The sequence below is a fragment of the Pleurodeles waltl genome, chromosome 7 (assembly GCF_031143425.1).
Source record: "Pleurodeles waltl isolate 20211129_DDA chromosome 7, aPleWal1.hap1.20221129, whole genome shotgun sequence".
Taxonomy (NCBI): domain Eukaryota; kingdom Metazoa; phylum Chordata; class Amphibia; order Caudata; family Salamandridae; genus Pleurodeles; species Pleurodeles waltl.
In genome coordinates this window covers 1,485,240,816-1,485,266,827 of record NC_090446.1, presented here as the reverse complement: position 1 = coordinate 1,485,266,827, position 26,012 = coordinate 1,485,240,816, and the positions used below count along the sequence as shown (strand labels likewise).

Sequence of the window (26,012 nt, the reverse complement as noted above, 5' to 3'; positions counted from 1 at the left end):
ATGGGGATTAATTAGTATGTTGTAGTGGTTAGCTATGTCCATGAATTGTACATACACTAGCGCTATTAATATTTTTAATTTCAAAGGCATATTTTACAGTTAGTGCACATTTTGTTTAAAATTACCATAACAGCCTTTGAGGGTCATTCTGACCCTGGCGGCCGGTGGCCGCCAGGGCCACCGACCACGGGAGCACCGCCGACAGGCTGGCGGTGCTCCAATGAGCATTCTGACCGCAGCGGTTCAGCCGCGGTCAGAAGCGGAAAGTCAGCGGTCTCCCGCTGACTTTCCGCTGCTCATTGGAATCCTCCATGGCTGCGGAGCGCGCTCCGCAGCCATGGGGATTCTGACCCCCCCTACCGCCATCCAGTTCATGGCGGGAAAGCCGCCATGAACAGGATGGCGGTAGGGGGGGTCACGGGGCCCCTGGGGGCCCCTGCCGTGCCCCCCCTACCGTCCCCAATGGCATGGGCACGGCAGGGGCCCCCGTAAGAGGGCCCCAAAATGTATTTCACTGTCTGCCTTGCAGACAGTGAAATACGCGACGGGTGCAGTAGCACCCGTCGCACCTTCCCACTCCGCCGGCTCGATTACGAGCCGGCATCCTCGTGGGAAGGTCGTTTTCCCCTGGGCTGGCGGGCGGTTTAACTGGAACCGCCCGCCAGCCCAGGGGAAAACTCGTAATACCCGCCGCGGTCTTTTGACCGCGGCGCGGTAATTTGGAGGGCGGGATCCTGGCGGGTGGCCTCCGCCGCCCGCCAGGGTCATAATGAGGCCCTTTGTCTGGCTGTATGTGGGTATATTTTGATAATTGGTTGTATCATTCTCTCCTCAAATTTTGCAACTACTCTTTGAAGGTAGTAGTTGTTAGTTTCAATTTTCATCTAGTATGTTGCTCTTTGCTTGTTTATCAATAGTGCCTAAATTATGGGCACATTATCAGTCTGATATTTTGCATGTATGGTGTAAATTTGAGTGAATAGTGGAGGGTATGGTTTGAATCTGACATCTTTCATCCACATTGGGCTTTGGGTAAGTCTGAGTAAATTGTTTTGTGTTGCATATATGATTATTCTCCTGTCAATATTTCTATTGTTGTGGAGGAGGAATGTTTTTCCATTATGTGTTTTGGTTAACTGTTCTTAAATGTTAATTTATTGGTATGTTTTAAAAGCAGCAGGAGCTTGTGTAGTGACTTTTCTAGTGTGTACCATTAATTAGATTGGAGATTGCCAACAGTTGGCCTGTAATGTGCTCTCGAAATTTCCAAATTTCAAAAATTGTCCCTGTGTCTTGCAGGGAGCTAGTTCTTGTGTATCTATGATCTTGAAGAGCATACCTTATTTAACCCTCTGTCACATTTAAGGGGTGCTTATGTCCTCTAACATTATTCATAATATTGTTTTGAATTGTGGCCCTCCCATACCAAGCATTAGCATAATATTTGGTACATTTCTAAATTACAATTTCACTGCTTATGTTCACGTTGCTGTAGCCACTGTGAGATACAAAATGTTTACTTTTCTGTGAGGCTTCATTGTGGCTCTGTGTGTCATTTTATCTGAACACTGTAGAGCTATGTACATAAAGGTTTGTATTGACCATTGTATGTAGTTATTACTAATATCTAAAAATATATTTTATTTCACTTTTCAAACTCACATATTTGCTTTTAACATGGTGTTCTTCCTCTTCTGATATTGTTTTAGTCAAGATGTTGATCAAGTGGGTTGTCATTTGCTGTTTTAACTTATCTTACGGTTTGGTGATTGGTATAGTTTTTACCAGTTTTACATACTCGTAATGTGTCTTTGTTGAGGTGAACATTTATGATGTTGGGGTTGTAGGTCTCAATGATGACATGTTTATTTGAAATGCTGAAGTGAATGCTTAAGTGGTGATATCAATGATAATTTAGGGTTTGCTATTTTCTTTTAAATTAAGGTAAAAGCAACTTCTTTAGGTTACAATGCAGTTAGCTAGTTTAATTTACTTACTTTTACTGGTTTGTATCTAGTTTTGTCAAGTGTTGATTCTTGGAATTATTTTTTCTGCAAATGCAAGTTCGTTTTTGTGCTGTGGTATATTAATTAGGTAAAGAGTTATATTGGTTATTTTCTATGTGGAATGTTAGTGCTTAGTTAGTGTGATTTATGATCAGTTTAGTTTGCTGTAATTTAATTTTAGGTCATACGAGAGTGTATGTGCCCAGGTTTACAATTTTATGGCTTACAGTGATTAGCCTTAGTTAAAAAAATTTAATGTTATGTGATTTTAGGGCATATTATAAATAATGTATTAATGTAGTATTATTAAACTTATTTTAGTCAATATAGTAGTAGACACTAAATTGTTTCCAATATTGTATTTATTTTCGATGCATTTAATTGGTTAACAAAATCTCATTTATAATTATTGTTGTCATCAATGTTGCTTTGGTTAAATATGTTTAATAGCAAAATTTGTGTTATCAATATTTGTGTTTTTCTTTTTTAAGTAAATGATGAGAATATTTTGGTCAACGGTTTTAGAATATTGTTGTAAATCAATATTGTGTTCATCAATATTGTCTGATATAATCTCTCCTTAGCAGTTTTGTTCTTCTGACAATCATGCTTTGACCTAACAGTCTGTCTAGATTTTGACATAGACAGAGTTGCCTATACTACATATATAGATAAAAGACTGATAATTAGCATCTATCCAGTGAGCGTGTTTTAATAACCAGTTCCATTGCAGCTTCAACAATGTTGCTCTGTATTTGCTCCACTGGTTTATTTACTTTTGTCTTTTTCAAGGCAGAATATACCGAAATAATAGATTATTACTGGAGTCAGTGGCCATGTACTTAGATGAATGTTTCAGGTTGAATGTGTCTATCAGTGGATTGATTTTATTGCCACTGGTTCATGCTAGGAGTTGATAAGAAGGATCAGGAGGCAGGGAATACCAAAGGATAACTGAAAAAAATGCATGCCAACAGGACATTGATTTGAAATGCATGAGGTATGATTACATATGGTTCTTAGGATCCTCTTAAACACCAGCATCCATGCATTTTACTGGTGGGTAATAGTGTGCTCTATTGGTGTAGCTTAATGTTAGTAAAAATGTGGAATGCTTTTATTGTCAACTGAATCATGCCAGTAAATGTGCATGAGCCTGATCACAAAATTGATACCTCATGGGAGAACAAGTCTACAGATTGTAATTATCTGCAAATGATCAATGCTTCTCAGAGCATGCACTGGTGATTAAGATTTCTTCCCTGCGAATGTAGTAATACTGTTCATCTTCTATGCATGATCTGATTGTGAGAGCAGATGCTACACTGTTCAGTTGCTTGGGTGGCAGATTTTCAGCACAGACTCCTACTAGTATTTTGGCTCTAAATGTGCTAACGAATTGTTTGTTAATATGTTGTGTAGGTAGGTTTAGCTGTTTCTTTAGCACAGCAATAAGATTCCACCTACTATGTGATTTCAGGACTGGCACAGCCAAAGCTTTAGTCATAAACATCATGAACAACAACAAGGTCAGGCTTTTTTTAATTTAGTAAAAGTATTTGGTAATAGGCAGATTTGTATATGAATTTGTTTTGGGTGGTATAAATGAGTGCATCACTGAGTTTGGGAGTGATGTGAATGGGAAGAGTGTGAGCCATTGTGAACAGATGAATGGGCAGTTGACTGAATGGTTGTATGAATAAATGAGGAGCTGAATGGAGGAACGAATAAGCAACAGCAAGAGATGTAGAGAATGACTTTGTTAGCCCTCCATGCATGTATCAATCATCTTTCGCATTCATTCTTCCTTACACTCACTCTCTCATCTACAGTCATATTTTCATTGAACCACCCTTCCTTATAGTCACTTATTTTATACAATCATTCATCCATCCATCTATGCACCCACTCATTTATTGTCTTGCCTGCCATTTGACTCATTTGTGCATGCACTCACTTAACATTTAAAAAAATCACACACAAGATCAAAAATCAAGGAAGGACTTTGTTAAAATTAAATCCAAACCCTTTGGCTTTAACATTTGTTTTTGGAGAAGGCATGGGCAAACATGCCACTGAGGAAAGTTTAATGCATAAATGTATAAGCTTTGCTTGAATACAGAGCCATGAGTGTAGATATTGTTCAGCTCACCTGCCATCAATGTTGTCATTTGTTATCCATGTTTGAGTCTAGAGCCATCAATTTTTATATTGTTTTAATTTTCTTTATTGTAGAATTGTTATTGTAGACCTTGGTTGTCTTTGCTGGAGCCTTTAACCATCAAGATCATTACAATGCGTCCTCTCTGTTCTGATTGAGAGCAGAGAGCACAGCTTTAGGTGGGTTAGAGGGATGGAAGGCACATAGGGTGGCAGGGTTGGGAGGCAAGAGACCATGTAATACTTTTATTTATTAGGGTGCGAAAGGTGTTCATGGGAGAGTGGGTGGAAGGATAACAAGGTATATTTTTTAATCTAGGTGGTATGTAACTTACAGGGGTTGGTCGAATGGGTGGCAGGAGTTTAGGTATTTATTTTATTATTTGGGGATTTGGGGTGGGAGAACAAAATATGAGAGTGGTGTGGGTGGACATCAGTTTTTAGTTTGGGTAGGATATGGTAAACTGCAGTGGCTCCTAGGTGTGACTGAGGGACTCTAGATATGTGTTTAATAGATGTAAGGAGAGGATAGCACTCGGGGTGGTTTAGGAATTTGGCAGGAAGCAAGTAATTATTTTTAAAATTTGTATAGTTGAGGCAAGGGACAGTGAGGTTTATTACAGTTGATGGTATGTTATGTATGACTCCTCCTACATGATTACTCCTGCGGATGCTAACAGCAGGAGATTAAGTGGAGAGGATACAAAACATACAATTAAAGAAAGATCGGTAGCTGTGATTAAAGGGTATGTTTTTAGGAGCAAGAACAATTCCCAAGTGGAAAACTAAACTGTTTTTTCCACCAGAAAAGTGGAATGGTATCTGATTTGCTGTTCCACAAGTGGGAAGAACTCAAAAGTTCACTTGGTTTTTTAAACACTGTGGCCCTGATTTATACTTTTTGGTGCAAAACTGCACTAACACAGTTTTGCACCAAAAAGCTTAGCACCGGCTTGCACCATTTCTGTGCACCAGCTGAGCACCATTTTTATGGAATGGTGCAAGCTGGTGCAAAGGCTAGGCTAGCGTAAACAAAAAATGACATTAGTCGAGTGGGGCTGGCAGTGTGGAAGAAAGGGGTTTTGCACCAATAAACTATGTTAGGCAGGTTAGAGTAAAACATGACTCTAACCTGCCCAGAGTCATTTTCTGACACAAAACCATCCATACCACAACTCCTTTCTTAGAAAAGACAGGAGTCATGCCCACCACCCCAATGGCCAGCACAGGGGACCAGGATCCCCTGGGCATGGTCATTGCACCCAGTGCCATGCAGGGGGCCCATTTCAGAGCCCCCAGTGGCACTTTAAACAAAATAGATAATACTTACCTGTGCTTAACTGGGATGGGGACCCCATCCTCCACTGCCCCTTTGGTGTGGGTGGGAGTGTCCCTGGGGCATGGAGAAGGTACAGGTCCCCTAACGCCTGCCCTGACTCAGGCGTTAAAAAATGGTGCAAAGCTAGCTTTGCACCATTTTTGGACTCCTCCCCCCCTCGTGCTTGATTTTTGCACAGGAGGATAAATAAGGCCCTAGGGCCTTGAGTCATATTTTGCCCGGGAACACCTACCTTGCATCTCATTGACGCAAGGTAGTTTTCCCCAGGCAAAAAATGACTTTAACTCCAATATTTTGGTGCTAGGCATGTCTAGTGCCAAAATATAACTATGGAGTTTAGTTTGCACCGGATTTACATAAACAAAAATTACGCAAATCCGACGCAAACAGAGTATAAATATGCCCCTGTAAGCGGGTAGCAAGTGCATTTTCTTTAAAGGAATGTACACTTCAAAACAATTTTCCCAGCAGGAACATAAGTGTACAGCACCTGCCTGCAAAACCGCCTGACAGGTAGGCATCACATGCAAGCTCCCCTCCTGGGGAGATTTCTTTGTTAATATAAAGTTAATTACAATGGTCAGCCCCTGAATGTGCCAGACCACACAGGAATCTCCTTGTTCTTTGCTTTCCTCAATGCTCAACATGAGGAATTATTATTTTCCAGGCCATTTCCCATCTTATTTTGCAGTGTATTTCTCATGTATTCTTCCCTTTTTCCAACCCATGGGAGCCAGATGTATACAATGCCAAATTTACCTACACTTAGTCATTGGCCTACAATAGATCAAAAGGGGCCTACCCATAGATGTTTTTCACATCAGAGTTCTGCATGAGAACATGGACAACTCCAACTTTGTTGTTCTTGTCTATCTGATGTCACTCAGGACTGACTATTGAAAAACATCCCTGTTATTCAATTCCTGATGTAAAGTTCTATGGGCCCATATTTATACTTTTTGACGCAAAACTGTGCTAAAGCAGTTTTGCATCAAAAAGTATAGCACCAGCTTGCATCATTCCAGAACGCCAGCTGGGCGCCAAATTTATGAAATGCCACAGGCCGGCGCAAAGGGTGGGCTAGCATAAAAAAAATGACCTAAGCCGGGTGGGGGTGGAGGTATTGGAGATGGGGGTTTGGCATAAAAAAATCACACTAGGCTGTTTAGAGGCACAAAAACATGCCTCTAACCAGCCAAATTACATGACTCCTATCTTAGAAAAGATAGAAGTCATGCCCACCAGCCCAATGGCCAGCACAGGGGACCAGTGTCCTATGGGCATGGCCATTGCACCCTGTGCCATGCAGGGGGCCCCAAGTTGGGCCCCCGATGACACTATAATGTTAAAAATAAAATACTTACCTATACTTACCCTACTTACCTGGGATGGGGTTTCCCATCCTTCATATCCCTCTGGTGTGGGTAGGGGTGTTCCTGGGGATTGAGGAGGGCACGTGTGGACCAATTCCATGGAGTTCAACCATGGAAAAGGGTACACAGGTCCTCTAACGCTTGGTCTGACTCAGGCGTTAAATAATGGTGCAAAGCTAGCTTTGCACCTTTATTTAGCCCCTCCACCCACCCGTCCCTCATTTTAGCATAGGGGGATGAATATGGGGCTATGGAGTTAGCACCATTTTTTAGATGGAAACACCTACCTTGCATCTCATTGATGCAAGGTAGGTTCACGCATCTAAAAAAATGGTACAAACTCCAATATTTTGCCGTTAGACGTGTTTAGCGTCAAAATATAAATATGGAGTTAGTTTTGCGCTGAATTTGCGTGGAAAAGAATGACGCAAATTTGGTGCAAATGGATTACAAATATGCCCCTATATGTTATGAGTTGGTTTAGTCTAGCACTGCCAGTGAACACATTGGCTAGAATCTAAAGTTGTGATGTGGATTTTCAGTGCCATTACACTACGAAATAGCAGCACTAGTTTTTTACAGTGGTTAGAAACAGCAAACGTGCAGTAAGAACTACTATATACGTGTCAGGTTATTTTTAACATCATTGGATACCTTTACAGTGGTCTTGATGAAACATTCAGGATCATATTTTGCATTTCTTTGGAACAGAGCTGTCAGTGTAAATATTTATAGCTTTGCCTGAATATAGAACGTGTCAGTTTTGCTTGACACTGTGCCACAGATTGGCTACATATCCACATTTTCTGGTCACATGTTCCTCTCTCATTCTGTTCATGAGAGAGGAACACAACTGAATGTAATTTAAAAAAATTGGAATATTTTGTGTTTGAAAATAAAGGGATGTGTTCGCACGATAAGACAGGATTAGATATATTATTGAGGAGGTACTTTATGTCATAGGGAAGGAAGCTGTATTATTTGTCACTAAAGAATTGTATTGATTTTTTTACACTTCAAGCAGGTTTGGACATAAATAAATTTCATCTCTTTCCTATCCCTTGTTTCTAAAGCGCAGGCTTCTATTGTCCCTAATTATATCCTAAGTATTGAACTTGTTTCACTGCCCTTCACTCTCCACCTATGGAGAAGTGTTAGGACCCCCAGCGTACCTCCACCACTTTGTCATTTTTACTGCTAACATCAGATCATTGTTCACCACTTCCCTGTGACCCCTTTATTGAGGATCAGCTTCATTATTAAATGAATAATTTCAGTATCTTTATTTTTGGATGCTATTCCATCGATGGTAGGTAAGTTAGAAGTTGACCCTATATTGATTCAAAGTCATATCTTCATTTAACCATGTTGCATGTCAGTTTTTCCATTGCCATGATGTTCCAGAGAAGTGTGGACCAGTGTTTCATTGGAGGCCACAACGTCTGTCTACAGCATCCTCCCCAAGGATCAGCCATCCTAGGCTGCTGGAGACGGTATGGTGTCTACCTTCACCACAACAGAGACCTGCACCACGACCAGCACCAGCAACATCTCCGCCGCAGCTACCTGCACCACCATCTGCATCACCACGTGCCCTGCCGGTACCAATCTGTCGGATGTCAGCAGCATCCCCAGTGGGCAGCCGTCCGAGTCTGCAGGTGACGTCCTGGACCCTAGACACGCCACTTGAGGCACCACCTCCAGCACTGTCACGACCAGCAGTTGGCAGCCTAAGTCGCCGCAGGATGGAGTGTGGCTCTAGTATCATGCTACCTGTTCCAGGTACATCGCGTGGCTCAGACACCCAGGAGAGAGGATGTGAACTGTCACACCCCAGGTGCAGAATCGCTGGGCACAAAGCCCCCTCCAGAACCACACATGACACCTGCCTCAAAATGGAGAGAACAGCGCAGGGGCATCAGTTCGAAAAAAAGACAGGCATCTCAGGGGTAAAGGGAGGGGGTGCACCTCAGCCGGAAGATGGTACGACACCACTGCTCCTCGAGGGGGCTCCATGCCCACTGCTTGGTCCTGGGGAGTGCAAGGCCACAGTCTCTCTAGTGGGTGGTTTGCCCACTGCTTGGTCCTTGGGAGTGCAAAGCCACAGTCTCTCAAGTCTCTCAAGTGGGTGGTTTGCCCACTGCTTGGTCCTGGGGAGTGCAAAGCCACAGTCTCTCAATTCTCTCAAGTGGTGGTTTGCCCACTGCTTGGACCTGGAAGTGCAAGGCCACAGTCTCTGTAGTGGGTGGTTTGCCCACTGCTTGGTCCTGGGGCATGCAAAGACACAGTCTCTCTAGTGGGTGACATGTTCCATTGGTTTTAGAGGGGGCTTTGTGCCCAGAGTGCTTCATCCTGGTAAGGACTGGGTGAGTGGATGCATTTCTCCACTGGTTCTGGAGGGGGCTTTGTGCCCAGAGTGCTTCATCCTGCCAAGGACTGGGTGAGTGGATGCATTTCTCCACTGGTTCTCTAGGGGGCTTAGTTCCCAGAGTGCTTCATCCTGCCAAGGACTGTGTGAGTGGATGCCTTTCTCCACTGGTTCTGGAGGGGGCTTTGTGCCTAGAGTGCTTCATCCTGCCAAGGACTGAGATAGTGGATGCCTTTCTCCACTGGTTCTGGAGGGGGCTTTGTGCCCAGAGTGTTTCATCCTGCCAAGGACTGAGATAGTGGATGCAATACTCCACTGAAGGTGGTGCTACATGCACGCTGCCCAGGCTCCTGGAACTGACCACCAGCCCCGGACAACTGACCACTGGGGATGGCTGGCGGCGGTGTCAGTCGCGGGGGTGCTTGCGGCGGCCTCAGTGGCATCGGTGCTGGCGGCGGTGTCAGTAGCAGCGGTGCTTGCTGCGGACTCTGTGGCATCCGTGCTGGCGGCGGTGTCAGTAGCGGCGGTGCTTGCTGCGGACTCTGTGGCATCCGTGCTGGCGGCGGCCTCTGTGGAATCAGTGCTGTCGGCGGTCTTTGTTGTGGTGGTGCTGGTGGCGGTCTTTGTGGCAGCAGTGCTGGTGGCGGGCTCAGTGACTGCGGTGCTGGTGGCGGGCTCAGTGACTGTGGTGCTGGTGGTGGGCTCAGTGACAGCGGTGCTGGTGGCAGGTTCAGTGACTATGGTGCTGGCGGCGGTCTCTGTGGCGGAGGTGCAGGTGGCGGGGCTGGTGGCGGTCTTGGCCCCCGTGCAGGTTGGCATCGACGTGGACCTGCCCTTGATTTTCTGGCCCTTCCCCACCTTGGATGGTGGCGCAGCTGTCTTGCCACTTTCCACTTTTGTTTTGCCTGAGCCCTTGGTGGCAGGTGTTTTTCGCCTTCTCCCTCCCGGATGTGGGCAACTTTTTGACTTTTGGAGGTGGCGGAATGTCCTTGCCCTTGCTCCGTGGGACACTGGCAGCCCTGTTGCTTGGCGCACTCCAAAATCCCGCATTTGCTGGCACTAATGTGCCCGGTGATGTGGTGATGGAAGGGGGAGGTGTAGGGAAGAGGTCAACATTTGATAGGAAAAGCTTTTTGGACACACTGGGATGGGTAGATGGAGGGGGTTTGGGAGTGGAGGAAGAGGTAGTGGATGTAGGAGGTGTACGTTTTCTGACTTTGGTTGAAGGTGCATGGGCTGGAGGCTGTTGTGAGGTGGATGGCTGTTAGGTGGGTGTGTGGCTGTGTTTGTGTACTTTGGGAGGAGGGCTCACAGACACACTGGTAGAGGACACAGGGGCTGTGTGAATGGTAGTGGGGGTGGTGACTGCACGTGAGCGGTGTGTGGTAATGGGCGTGCTGGTGATGGAGGTAGTGGCTGAAGGTGTAGTGCATGCACGTGTGAGTGGAGATGAGACAGGGAGGGAGGAGGGAGACGTGGAGCAGGGGGACATAGTGGAGGCAGTGGATGTTGGTATGTGTGCTTGGGCATGATGCTTGTGTGAGTGCCTGTGGGATGTGTGGTGCTTATGTTTGCCTGAGCCACGCTTGTGTGTTGATGTGTGTGCATGCTGGTCTGATGGTGTGCTTGGGATAGGCTGAGGTACAGGGGATTGGGTCTGGGTGCAGGAAGTTGGAGGGTGGAGGCTGGACACAGGGGCAATGGCTGCCATCAGTGCAGAGGCCAGAGCCTGTAATGCTCGCTGTTGGGCTGCCTGGCCAGAATGAATGCCCTCCAGGTATGCATTTGTTTGTTGCAAATAGCCTCCTCACTGAGGGCAGCAGGGCTGACTGGGGCAGGGCCTGAGGTGCCTAGGGCGAAGGAGATGCCCACCCTCCTGGGTGAGCGGACACGGGACACACGCTGAGGGGCTGCTGGGAGAGCGGTGCTGGTAGGGGGGATGGTGGCTGTACCTGTTGATGCGGGGGGCACCAAGGGGCCTGCCACCACAAGGGAGCTCCCATCAGAGGAGGAGTCGCTGTCACTGATGTCACCCCCTGTCCCTGCTGTGGAGCTCACCTCGCCCTCTGTCCCACTGGTGGCTTATACTCCGTTGTCTCGCCCTCCAGGGCCATGTGTGATGCAGCTCCCTCCTGCTCCGGTGCCACTGCTCCTCTGCCTGGTGATGCTAAAACACACAAGAACAGGGAGACCACAAAAAGTGGGGTGCGAGACAGAAGAAAGACATGTTCAGTGCATGCAATATCGCTACCGTTGGCGGACACAGCAGCCCTATGCACTACGCCATGCACTTAGAGTTCCCTAATTAATCACAGGGACATGGGGTACAAGGCCTATGCCCGATTGCTGCAAACATGGAAGTCACAGACTGACTAGGTGTAGATGGTTCTTACCAATGGTGGGGTTGGGGTGCTACATAGCCTGCCTCACGATGAGACCTTGTCTACCAAGCTCGCTCTGACCTAGGGGAACCCACAGCCCACCTCCCACACCCAGACACCTCGTAATGCGCACAAAATCAGATTGATCTGACGGTACTCACCCCCTTGTGGCTGCTGTGATGCCCTCAAGCGCCCATCCAACTCCGGATACACCACCACCAGGATCCGGAACATCAGGGGGGTCATGGTGCGACGGGCACCCCTCCCACGTTGGGAGGCTATCCCCAGCTGGGCCTCCGCCGTCTTCTTGCTGCAGCGGCGAATGTCCTCCCATCTTTTCCGGCAGTGGGTCCAGACTGAGGTCACAGCAGCAGTGTAGGTCCTCTCCTGTCGAAGGTCAGGTATCAAGTGAGTGAACAGAGAGAAAATGGAGGTCACATCCGCAGCGGTGCGTAACGTCACTACCGGCATACATCATCATTGGCTACTGTGACTCATAGGTTCAAATGTTAACCAATGCAGGAATGCGCTGCGGTCTTCGACCGCCTACCGCAAAGGTGTACAACGCCAGCGCAGTTACCTCATATCCCCTTGTCCCACATTACAGGTCAGGCAGCCGCCATTTTACAGGGCCACATGGCATTAATTTGCAATGCATCACACCTATCTAGGCTTTGCATACACACAGTGACAGGCACATTGCGAATTGGTGTACAGACCGCTGGTGGACCTATCGACAATGGAAGACAGACACATCATTATCACTTACAGACTTGATTGTGCCACAATCCAGGAACTGTGTGCCCAGTTGGAGCCAGACCTATTGTCAGCTATCCGCCATCCCACAGGAATCCCCCCTCTAGTGCAGGTCCTGTCAGTACTCCATTTCCTGGCAAGTGGGTCTTTTCAAACAACAGTGGCCATTGCATCGGCGATGTCCCAGCCTATGTTCTCAAACGAATTGCCCAGAGTGTTGTCTGCCCTGCTGAAACACATGAGCAGCTACATCGTTTTCCCTCAGGTGGAGGATTTGTCCACAGTGAAAGGTGACTTCTATGCCCTGGGCCCTGGGACCTAACATCATAGGTGCCATTGATGGGACACATGTGGCATTGGTACCCCCCCCGCAGGAGTGAACAGGTGTACAGAAACAGGAAGAGCTACCATTCGATGAATGTGCAGATGGTGTGTTTGGCCGACCAGTACATCTCCCATGTGAATGCCAAGTTTCCAGGCTCAGTGCATGACGCTTACATTTTGAGGAATAGAACATCCCTTATGTGATGGGGCAACTCCAGAGGCACCGTGTGTGGCTAATAGGTGAGGACAAGGACCCTATACCATGTGAATGATTGGCTGGGTCTGGGGTTGTCCCTAAGGGTTAGTGTGTGTCTAACAGTTGTCCCTCGACATTTGCAGGTGACTCTGGGTACCCCAACCTGTCATGGCTACTGACCCCAGTGAGAAATCCCAGGACAAGGGCAGAGGAAAGCTACAATGAGGCACATGGGCGAACTAGGAGAGTGATCGAAAGGACCTTCGGCCTCCTGAAGGCCAGGTTCCGGTGCCTCCATATGACAGGTGGTTCTCTCTACTACTCACCAAAGAAGGTGTGCCAGATCATCGTGGCCTGCTGTATGCTGCACAACCTGGCTTTGTGACAACAGGTGCCTTTTCTGCAGGAGGATAGTCCAGAAGGAGGTCTTGTGGCAGCTGTGGAGCCTGTGGACAGTGAAGAAGAGGAGGCAGAAGAAGAGGATAACGGCAACAGAAACAACATTATCCAGCAATATTTCCAGTGAGACACAGGTAAGAAGACATCACTGCCTCCTATATCTCATTCAATTGTTAGACCTATCATATGTCTGTCACTTTCACCCAGTGTATGGACCCTGACTTGCCACTTTGCCTTTCCATTACAGATGTGGGTCCCACTGTGTGACCTCTGCTATATTACCTCATGGACTAGAGCTGTGTGACATAGGTATGTTGACAATACAATCGACATTGCTATTTTCCTTAGTTATAGCAAATAAACATTTTTAAAAGCACAGGCTGACTCCAGATTGTTTTGTGATTCAAGGGTGTTTATTTAAGTGCAAAATAGTGGAGGGGGTTGTAAAATGGTCAGGGGTGATGGTGGAGGAATGTCCATGGCAGAGTACAGTCTATTTGTCTCACAGGTGCATTGTCCAAAGGGGCTTAGGAAGTGGAGCTAGGGCAGTTTAAGGATGGACAGGGTGACGAAGTGGGACAGAAGGATGACATTCAGGGTGGTCTCATTTTTTGGTGGGGTCTTGGCATTGTTCTCTGTCTTTATCCTGAATCTCAGGGACAGTTTGCAGGGTGGTTTTCCATCTGCAGGGGGTGGGGTGCTGGTGTCGTGGTCCTGTGGCGGTGCCTCCTGTCCACTAGCGCCGGCAGAGGTGGTGGGCTGTTCATCATCCAGGCTAGTGTCAGAGGCCCCTTGTTGTGCCACAGTGTCCCTCCTGGTGTTCACAAGGTCCTTCAGCACCCGTACTATGGTAACCAGGGTGGTGTTGATGGACTTGAGTTCCTCCCTGATCCCCAAATACTGTTCCTCCTGCAGCCGCTGGGTCTCCTGAAACGTGGCCAGTACCATTGCCATCGTCTCCTGGGAATGATGGTACGCTCTAATGATGTTGGAGAGGGCCTCGTGGAGAGTGGGTTCCTGGGCCTGTCCTCCCACTGTCGCACAGCAGTTCTGCCAGTTCCCCGGTTTTCCTGTTCTTCTCTCCCCTGAACCGTGTGTCCACTGCCCCCAGGTCCCTGATGAACTTGGGTTGGTGGATTTGCCTGGGTTCCCTGTAGTGGTGGACACACTGCTGATTGATGTAGCAGAAACCCCACCAGAGGCCAGGGAAGTTTTTTTTTTTAAATAAGAGGGTGGGGGTATGGCCATACCCCCACCCCAAATAAATGGGGCCAAAGTTGTTCTGCCCACCAGTGGGCAGATGGGGCAATTACCCCTGATTCACACCCCGGGGGGGCAGAAAGTCTACTAGATGCCAGGGAATTAAAAAGAAAACAAAAAATATTCGGGTGGGGCTACCCAACAGTATTGGCCTGGTTACGCCCCCACCTCAACTGAAGGGGGTAACAGTCTTTCAACTCTCCCCCGCACTTTAAAACATCTTATCCCACAGCAAGCAAGAAGACATTTGATTATTTGGGGTTTTAGTTTTACATTTGGGCCATGAAAACTTGGCTTACTCTCAAAATTGTCCCACTTGGAATGGTGAGGGCTGCACTTTATGGAATTTGGGACGCTGCCATGTAGAAAAATCCACAAGACCTAGACACATCTGAAAACTAAACATCTGGGTGATTCCAGGGTGGTGTGTTTCACATGCACCCGCACAATTTTTGTACCCACAGTCCCCTGCAAACCTCCAACTTTGCTGGAAATCACACATTTTTCCCACGTTTTTATGACGGAACCTTCCGGAATCTGCAGGAATCCACAAAATTCCTACCACCCAGCATTGTCTCATCTGTACCGATAAAAATTCTGCTGCACTTGTCAGCCTAAAAATGTTTTTTTGCAAACTGCCCTTTTGGACCCCCTTTGTTCCCCCTCAATATCAAAATGTTTTTGGCTTTTCCCTTTCACAAGCACTTGGCCCACCTACACATATGAGGTATCATTTTTACCGGTAGACTGAGGGGAACATTGGGTGGTATGAAATGTGTCCCAGTACGGTGATCCCACAAAGAAATGTGGGAAAAATCTGATTTTTTAGCTAAATTTCAGGTTTGCTGAGGATTCTAGGTAAGAAAACAGTGGGGGATCCACGCAAGTCACACCTCACTGGACTGCCTCAGGTGTCTAGTTTTCAGAAATGTCTGGGTTTGGTAGGTTTTCCTAGAAAGCTGCTGAGCCCAGGACCAAAAACGCAGGTGATCCCCTGCAAAAACAGGTAGTTTTGTATTTGATCATTTTGATGGGTCCAGATAGTGTTTTGGGGCATTTCCTTTTGTGGGCGCTAGGCCTACCCACACAAGTGAGGTACCATTTTTATCGGGAGACTTGGGGGAATGCTGGGTGGAAGGAAATTTGTGGCTTCTCTCAGATTCCAGAACTTTCTGACAACAAAATTGGAGGAAAAAGTGTTTTTTTGGTCAAATTTTGAGGTTTGCAAAGGATTCTGGGTAACTGAACCTGGTCAAAGCCCCACAAGTCACCCCATCTTGGATTCCCATAGGTGTCTAGTTTTCAAAAATGCGCTGGTTTGCTAGGATTTCCCAGGTGCCAGCTGAGCTAGAGGCCAAAATCCACAGGTAGGCACTTTGTAAAAAACACCTCTGTTTTCTGTGAAAAAATGTGATGTGTCCACGTTGTGTTTTGGGCCATTTTCTTTCGTGGGCACTAGGCCTACCCACACAAGTGAGGTACCATCTTTATTGGAAGACTTAGGGGAACACAGAATAGCAAAACAAGTGTTATCGCCCCTTGTCTTTGTCTACATTTTTTCCTTCCAAATGTAAGACAGTGTGTAAAAAAGACGTCTATTTGAGAAATGCCCTGTAATTCACATGCTAGTATGGGCACCCCAGAATTCAGAGATGTGCAAATAACCACTGCTTCTCAACACCTTATCTTGTGGCCATTTTGGAAATACAAAGGTTTTCTTGATACCTATTTTTAACTTTTTATATTTCAGCAAATGAATTGCTGTATACCCGGTATAGAATAAAAACCCATTGCAAGGTGCTCTGGGTACCTAGAGTTCTTGATGAACCTACAAGCCCTATATATCCCCGCAACCAGAAGAGTCCATCTGACGTAAAGGTATATTGCTTTCAATAATCTGACATCGCAGGAAAAAGTTACAGAGTAAAACGTGGAGAAAAATGGCTGTTTTTTTCACCTCAATTTCAATATTTTTTTATTTTAGCTGTTATTTTCTGAAGGACACAAATGACTCCTTTCTGAATTCAGAATTTTGTCTACTATTCAGAAATGTTTAGCTTTCTGGGTTCCAGCATTGGTTTCTCACCCATTTTGGTCACTAACTGGAAGGAGGCTGAAAGCACAAAAAATAGTAAAAATGGGGTATGTGGGTATGTCCCAGTAAAATGTCAAAATTGTATTGAAAATATTGGGGTTTCCAATTCAAGTCTGCCTGTTCCTGAAAGCTTGGAAGATGGTAATATTGCCACTGTAAACCCTTTGTTGATGCCATTTTCAGGGAAAAAGACACAAGCTGCCTTCTGCAGCCCTTTTTTTCCATTTAAAAAAAAAATAATACTTTTCACTGGGTTAAGGCTAATTTCTTGGTCTCCTTCAGGGAAACCCACAAAGTCTGGGTACCTCTTGAATCCCTAGGATGTTGGAAAAAAAAGATGCAAATTTGGCGTGGGTAGCTTATGTTAACAAAATGTTATGAGGGCCTAAGTGCGAACTGCCCCAAATAGCCAAACAAAAGGCTCAGCACAGGAGGTGGAAAAGGCCTGGCAGCGAAGGGGTTATATATTCCTATTTTGTCAGTTTCTGATAAAATCATTAAAACAAATAATAAAAACATGTGAATATAAAAGTATAGGGTGCAGGGGACTGCTAGGTGAGACTGCTGAAAAACAGCTGTGATTGCTCAATAATTAGAAGTGCACCAAGATGCAACAAGATCCTATTATGAACCAGCACTCTTCTTGTTAGAAATGGGGTCTTTGGGTGGCAGTCAGGTTACCCCCGTCTAAGCAAGGACCCTCAATCTAGTGAGGGTAAAGGAAAATCACCCTCAGTTAACCCCTGCATACCCCTTTGGTAGCTTGGTGGAGCAGTAGGCTTAACGTCAGTATGCTAGGTGTAAAGTATGTGTACCAACAAACACAGTAACTTAATGAAAACACTACAAAATGACACAACACAGGTTTGGAGAAAAAAACAAGACCAAAATGACAAAAATCCAACATATACAAGTCAAGTTATTAATTAAAAAGCAAAAAGAGTCTCACATCCTTGAGAAAACAGGTAAAACACTGTTAGCGTTGAAAAGTATCTGGATAGCTTCAAAATAACACACACGGATAGTGTGTGTCAAAAAAGGTAAGTGGTGTGTCGATTTCTCACCCGCAAGCGAGATTGTGTGTCGTTTCTCCCTCTCCAGTCGGGTTGGCTTGTTTTTTGTGTTTCCTCCCCGCAGGGGATCGATGCGTCGACCCGAGCAGCACTCTGGTCCGGGCAGGTGTTGCATCGTTTTTCCACGCCCAGCAAGGTTTGCGTCAAAAATCCTGTTGGACGGTATCAGCAAAACCACGCAATGTGGGTTGCGATGTTAACCGCCTCAGTCAGCTGGTGGTTTGCATCGTTTTTCCAGCTGCGATGTCGGTGGAGCATCGTTTCTCAGCCGCATCTCAGAAGCTGCATCAAATTCTTCCTGCATTGTGATCTGTGCATGGATTTTCAGTCTTGGTCTGCCAGCTGCACCTTCCAAGGCCCCAGGAACTGGATACGGCACCACTTGGCAAGGCAGGATTTTCAGCAGAGAGTCCAGGTGCTAGCAGAAGAAGTCTTCGATGGCCCTGAGACTTCAACAACAGGAGGCAAGCTCAGGACAAGCCCTTGGAGATTTCTTCACAAGCAAGAAGGCACACAAAGTCCAATGTTTGCCCTCTTGCACAGGCAGAAGCAGAAACTGCAGGATAGCTCCACAATGCACAATCTCAAGCAGGGCAGCACTTCTCCTCAGCTCTTCAGCTCTTCTCCAGGCAGAGGTTCCTCTTGATGTCCAGAAGTGATATAAAATCTGTGGTTTTGGGTGCCCTTCTTATACCCATTTTGCCCTTTGAAGTAGGATTACTTCAAAGGAAAGTCTCTCTTGTTTGTGAAATCCTGCCTTGCCCATGCCAGGCCCCAGACACACACCAGGAGGTTGGAGACTGCATTGTGTGAGGGCAGGCATGGCCCTTTCAGGTGTAACTGACCACTCCTCCTTTCCCTCCTAGCACAGATGGCTCATCAGGATATGCAGGCTACACACCAGCTCCCTTTGTGTTACTGTCTAGAGAGAGGTGCAAACAGCCCAACTGCCAAACTGACCCAGACAGGGAATCCACAAACAGGCAGAGTCACAGAATGGTTTAAGCAAGAAAATGCCCACTTTCTAAAAGTGGCATTTTCAAACACACAATCTTAAAACCAACCTTATTGAAAGATGTATTTTTAAATTGTGAGCTCAGAGATCCCATACTCCACATGTATATCTGCTCCCAAAGGGAATCTATGCTTTAATCATTTCTAAAGGTAGCCCCAATGTTAAACTATGAGAGAGATAGGCCTTGCAACAGTGAAAACTGAGTTTGGCAGTATTTCACTGTCGGACATATATAACACATTAGTATATGTCCTACCTTAAACATACATTGCACCCTGCCCATGGGGCTACCTAGGGCCTACCTTACTTTAGGGGTGCCTTACATGTAAGAAAAGAGAAGGTTTAGGCCTGTCAAGTGGGTATACTTGCCAAGTTGAATTGGCAGTTTGAAACTGCACACAGACACTGCAGTGGCCGGTCTGAGCCATCTTTACAGAGCTACTAATGTGGGTGGCACAACCACTGCTGCAGGTCCACTAATAAATAGCATTTGATTTATAGGCCTTGGGCACCTCTAGTGTACTATACTAGGGACTTACAAGTAAATCAAATATGCCAATCATGGAAATCCAAACAACAATACCATTTCCACAGAGAGCATATGCACTTTAGCACCGGTTAGCAGTGGTAAAGTGCTCAGAGTTCTAAAGCCAACAAAAATAGGTCAGAAAAAATAGGAGGCAGGAGGCAAAAAGATTGGGGATGACCCTGCATAAGGAAAACAAAAAAACAACATCCCGTATTAGGTGAAAATTATATTTTGCAATGTTTGGGGCGAGGGTATTGTGAATATTCTTGTAATAAGGGATTGCAACAGTTAGATCTGAAACATAGGGCCAGATGTACATAGGTCAGGATTTGCCAGAAAAAGACAGCCAGTGAGATGTGAACTCCAGACTTGTCTGTTAGCGAGGATTGCTTCTTGATTTGCACCCACTCCTATTTATCACCAACTTCTATTTACAATATCACAGGGAGATTTACTAAAAGGATTACATTATATATACTTCTATATGGTTCATTATCTCTGTGCACTGTTTACCTTTGATGAAACCACTGACGTCTTAGTAAATTTGATTTCCATAACTCATTTTATTTTAGACGCGCCCAGAATTGCAGCCATTAATAGCTCCTCCTGCCAAAGTTCAGAGAATGCTATAATGTGTATCTGTGTGGTGGAAGCCTATCCTCTGCCTACTATCGAGTGGAAGATCAATGAGAACATACTCCCAGAATCCTTCCAGAATGGATCCATGCAGCAGGCCTTCTCTCTGCACAGTAACCTCAAGAACAGCACCTTAATCATGAATATCAGTGACAGCCCCACCCTCAGCATCACCTGCATCTTCTCGAACAAGCACGGGACAGGAGCTGAAATTTTAAAGTCACCAGGTAACATCAGCATTTTTGTCTATGACATTTTTTCAGCTATCTCGAGAGGTAAGAGTTCAACATTCAAAGTATGGAGATTGAGCAGTCTTCTAGAAATCCACATTTACTTGTGAATTTTGTAGAAGACTGTGCAACATTCTGATTTTCATTACAAAAAGAGGAATGTGAGGTGAAACTAATTATCTCAAGTGGTTATCTGCAAATTCATTCGAAATTGAAAGTTTATGTTAGAGTAGTTTTGCCCAGCAAATTTGTTCCCGAAATATCCTTCCCAACCTTCCATCTATGAACATCCATTTGTTGTTACAACAGATAAGTCTTTCAGGCGGGGTAAGTTTATATTTTACATTGATCACTAATCCTCCAGGATGTTCTTTACCTTTACAGCATACTTCATAACAAAATGTTTCAGGTTTTAGCCCTCTCACACATGTGTGTTTGTATTGCCATACTTCATCAGTTTCTTGACTCTTGTTTGGTCCACCTAAAAGGCAGCCTGTCTTTTGCAGCATCCTTCATCAATGACCTCAAGAATGTCAACCAAATCACTCCTACTCTAAAAGATCCACATCCACATCTTCTCTAAGCCTGCTTCATCTGAAAGGACCTCATTTGCCAATCTATGTGTCATATATGTTCTTGAGAATAATATAACAATTTGCTATGTGTTGTGATATCAATTTGCTAGGTTTTGAGGAGTGAACATACTAAACGATTTTAGAATTAGCCAGCATGGGTTTATCCAGTTATGTGTTTGTAATGTTTCTGACAATGATGTATGATTTTTCTAAGTTGTGAGTATTCATATGATAGGCTACATGCTATATAATTTTGAGCACATGCACCATGTATTTTCCAGACCATGTATCATGGTTTTCAAAGCTCTTGGGTATAAATGTGTCCTTATAATATGCCAGTGTTTCAAAGGAAAACTTATACCATATTATTTTGTGCATGTAACACTCAGGAGCAACTGGTTTCATTTAATTGCACAGAAGCACATTCTGCCCAGGGAAGAAGTGTGTGGGCCCCAAGAAATGTCATGATCCGCTTGAGTCAGTTCCCTGTTGGGGTAGGAACATCAAATGGTTCCAAAATGAAAAACAAGCAGCAAACAAATGAGTCCTCTGGGTGAATAATAATAATAATAATACATATATTTGTGCCATGCAGGGCTACTTCATTGAAATGTCCCAGCACTGAGACTCCACTCCTGTAAAGATGGTGCAAGTGAAGATAATGAGAAAATTAAAAGCCAGAGGTAAAAAAGTTTTCAGTTGTTTCCTAAAAGAGACTTCAGAAGGGGCCTGTCAGATAGTCTCTGGCAGAGAGTTTCAGATTGTGGATGCGAGGTAGCAAAAGGACTTTCCACCGATTCTGACTTTTTTTAATGTAGGAACAGAGGCTAGTCTTGCATCAGATGATCTTAACTTCCTAATTTGAACATATGGTCTAACTAAGCAGTGAAGGTATCACAGGGTAGCATTAGATAATGCCTTATAACAATAGCAGAGAGCTTTAAAGGGAATTCTGTGCCTATATGGGAGCCACTGAAGTTTGCTCAGACTGGTTCTGATTAAAGCACATTTAGAAAGATTCAGTAGCATGCGTGCTGCAGAGTGTTGGATGTGCTTACATCTGCTAAGTCTCGACTGGGAGAGACCAAGGTAAAGGACATTGCAGAGTCCAACCTAGAGATGATCAAGGCTGGGATGACAGTTTTCTGAGCAGACACTAGTAGAAATCCTAGGTTCTTGTTAAGGATTTTCAGTATCCCAAAACACTGTCTGGCTAATCAGTTGATGTGGCTGTCAAATGAAAGCTTATCTTCGAGCCAGATAGTGAGGTTTGATACTTTTTGTTTTAGAGATGGTAAGGGACTTAGCCTATTAGGTCACCATGCGGTGGGCCAGATGTCCAGCTGATTGCCCAAAAGCAGTTGTTATCCATCCAGCTTGCAACTTCTGAAAGACACAGACACAACTGGGAAGTGGTGTCATTGTTTTTTTGAGAAAGAGTAATGATAAGCTGTGTGTTCTCTGCGTATGAAATTATGGTAAAACCAAAGCGTTTAATTACATCATCCAGGGGCAGACATAGATGTTAAAAAGACTTGGACTCAGGGAAGATGCCTGAGGCACTCATTGGTCCAACAAGAAAACCTTCAAGTGAAATGGTTTTGAAGAAACCTTAAATATTTCAACTTGTAACAAAGAAGCAAGCCAGAGCAGGGTTTTATCCCCAATATCACGTTCCCACAACTTTTTTAACAGAATATTGTGGGACACTGTAAAATGGGGCACTGAGAGCTAATGTTATGGCTGACTCACCTGATGCAAGATTGGGTGCTGTAGGATAGGCAACACCTGACTGAGTCCTATGAAGCACATCAATGCTTTCAAAAAGGTTTTGGAGTTGTTTAGTCACGTGTTTTTCAGTAATGTTAGAAAAGAACAGTAGGAGAGAAATAGGAGGATAATTCTTTGTTTGGAGGGATGAAGCAGAGGTTTCTTCGGCAGTGGAGCTACCATTGAGTGTTTCCTACCCTGAGGAATGTAGCCAGAAGCTAAGGAGTGATGAAGAAGGTTGCACAGTACACAACAGATCCCCACTAAGCCTTGCTCTAAGATAGAGGGAGATTCATGGTGCAAAGGAGCGCCAACTTCTGCAGAGGAGCATGGCGATGCCATATCGATAAGATCAGTGACATTAAATTTCAAGCGTCTAAAGCTAGCCTCAAAAGTACTAAACTAAGCCTTTAATCATGGAAATTCTCTAGCTTTGACAGGAAGCAAAGTGCAGACATTGTCAACCTTCTGAGAGAAAAAAGAGGCTAGGTCCTTACATCCCTCCATCGAAGGCGAGATGGAAGATGAGACTAGAGGGAGTGGGGTGAGAAATTTTGCTATAGAGGACATTTCTCTAAAGGTTATTAACAGGTGACTGAATTTTGGTTGCATAAAAGTCATGATGAGATTGTTTGATTTGATGATGGTAGTTCATTAAGGCAGCTAGATAGTCTGCTTTGCGCAGTGGGTCATACCCTTTTCACCAAAGACGTTCCAGTCATTTGCATTCCTGCATCATTAAAAGTAAATGTTTATTAAACCAGCAAGCTGATGTCCTTTGCCTGCGAGAGATCTGCTTCAAGAGGGGAGCAATCTGACCTATGACTCCTTTAATGCATTCTTCAGTTTGTTTATTGGTCTTGTCCACATTCCTATCTAGACTGGTTCCGCTGCTTTCCAGTGCTTGACAGAACCTTATAGGGGTCAATTTGGCCCACTGCTGTTACCCGACTGGAGTGGCGTCATATCCCTCCGGCTCCCCTCTGAGCTTTATGAAGATGGGAATGGCAAGATGGTTACTAGCTCAGGGGAAGTGGAGTCTTTTTGGGGCCTTTATCTTGAGGTTATCAAGATTAGAGAAAGCAGGGTCAAGGGTATGACCTGTCCTGTGCATGGGGTTGCGAACTAACTGACTAAGTTGTAAACTTTTCAAGTCCCCTAATAGGGATTTTACCACTAGGCAGCTGATGTTATCAAAATGTAGATTAAAGTCACTGTGAGAAATTGGATTGTTGGTTGACTGGGGTGGGAACCATGGTCAAGCAACAATCACAATCACTGTGCACCACATTATTCACATAACACAACTACTCTCTCCAGGACTGAGAAGAGACGTACCTGTAACTCCAAGAAGGTGGTGGTTGATCTCAAAGGCATGAAGGTCTCTCTGTTTGTTATTTTAGCCCCCACTTCCCCTCTGTGGCGACAGTTGATTCACAGTTACAATTTGCTTATCGGACGCCACCCTAGGAGAGATAAGAGGTCCAGCATTGTCTCTGTGGACAAGAGCCATGTCATTGTCATGATCCAGGCACAGAGGGCTTAATCCACTTTCTAAAAGTGTAATTTTCAAACTTGTAATGATAAATCTGACTTTACTATTAGAGGGAGTTGATCCTTTCAAGTTCATTGATACCAAACATGACTTATCTACCACCTGTAGGTTAGGAATGACAGCTTATTAAATATAATAGGGAATCCCCAGTGTTATCTGAGGAGAGGAGTAGGCCTCACAGTATTTTCACTACTAGGACATGTAAAACTTACAAGCAAATTGGTCTATGGGCTACGTAGGGCCGACCTGAGGGGTGACTTAGATGTAACAAAAGGGAAGCATAAGGCTTGGCAAGGGATTTTAAATGCCAGATCGAAATGGCAGTGGGACATTGCCTTTAGGCTGCAATGGCAGGCCTGGGACATGTTTTAAAGTGCTACCTAAGTGGGTTGCACAATAAGTGCTGCTGGCCCACTGACAACATTCAATTCACAGGTCCTGGGCTTATGGTATACCTCTCTATAAGGGACTTAAATGTAAATTAAATATGCCAATTGTTAGAAATGGGGTTTTTGGTTGGCAGTCAGGTTACCCCCTGTCCAAGCAAAAGCCCTCACTCTAGTCAGGGTAAGTCACACACAATCCAAGATTATCCTGTGCCCACCCTCTGGTAGCTTGGCACGAGCAGTCAGGCTTAACTTAGAAGGCAATGTGTAAAGTATTTGTGCAATAAATCATACAATACCACCATATAGCACCACAAAAATACACCACACAGTGTTTAGAAAAATATATATAATATTTATCAGGATAATTGTAGGTCAAAAAGAATGAAGTTACAATGGGAAATTGTAGAGATATCACTGAAAAGTGATATAAAGTGTCTTAAGTCTTTAGAATATAAACAAAGTCTCTTTCAAGCACAAGTACCTGGTTTGGAGTGGAAAAATCTCCTCAGAGGGCCACAAAGGAAGAGGTGCGTGGAAAAAGGGTGTGTGCGTCGATTTCTCCCCAGCACACACGGACTCGCGTCGTTATTTTCCACGCGGGGAAGTCGTGTGTCGTTTTCCGGCGCGCGGACAGTCTCTTTCTGTGGATCGCGGGGATTACCAGATGTCCCGGGTCTGTGCGTGGATTTTCCTGCTTGTTCTCCGGCTGCGCGTCGGTCTGCGGGGCTGAGCGTCGAAATTACGATCTCACGGCAGGCGTCGCGTCGATTTCTCCTCTAGCCGTTGGTCTGTGGGGCTGCACGTCGAAATTACGATCTCACGGCAGGCGTCGCGTCGATTTCTCCTCTAGAGGTCGGGCGGCGTTGTCCTTGCGAAGCCGTGCATCGGATTTTCGGTCGTCCCAAGAGCGTCGCGTCGATCAGCGTCGGTGTGCGCCGTTTTTCTCTCCGCGGAATAAGCTGTGCGTCTAAATTTTCGGCGCACGTAGCGTCCAAGTGAAAAAGAGAAGTCTTTTTGGTACTGAGACTTCAGGGAACAGGAGGTAAGCTCTATCCAAGCCCTTGGGAGAGCACTTTCACAGGCACACATTAGGGGTGACTTATATGTAGAAAAAGGGGAGTTCTAGGCTTGGCAAGTACTTTTAAATGCCAAGTCGGGGTGGCAGTGAAACTGCACACACAGGTCTTGCAATGGCAAGCCTGAGACAAAGTTAAGGGGGCTACTTGAGCGGGTGGCACAACCAGTGCTGCAGATCCACTAGTAGCATTTAATCTACAGGCCCTAGGCACCTGTAGTGCACATTACTAGGGTCTTAGAAGTAGATTAAATAGTTCAATCAGGTATGATCCAAAGTTACCATGTTTAAAGGGAGAGAGCATATGCACTTTAGCACTGGTTAGCAGTGGTAAAGTGCGCAGAGTCTAAAAACCAGCAAAAACAGTATCCAAAAAGTGGAGGGAGGCAGGCAAAAAGTTAGGGGTGACTACCCTAAGGCTGTCAGATCTAACACCAATCAGCTATTTGCCAATCAAACCATGATTAGAGTAGTGTTCAAAATCACTTTAGCACTGGTTAGCAGTGGT

The 26,012-nt window shown here is 45.2% G+C and overlaps 1 protein-coding gene across 1 annotated transcript in view; it reads left to right on the top strand.

Annotated features, from left to right (window-relative positions):
• The window catches only part of LOC138246550 (sialic acid-binding Ig-like lectin 13), a 238,017-nt gene that overhangs the window by 174,105 nt on the left and 37,900 nt on the right, over positions 1-26,012 (top strand). Inside the window, exon 7 of the mRNA XM_069201220.1 lies at positions 19,847-20,137. Coding sequence (XP_069057321.1) covers positions 19,847-20,137 — 291 coding nt within the window. The remainder of the gene's footprint in view (positions 1-19,846; positions 20,138-26,012) is intronic.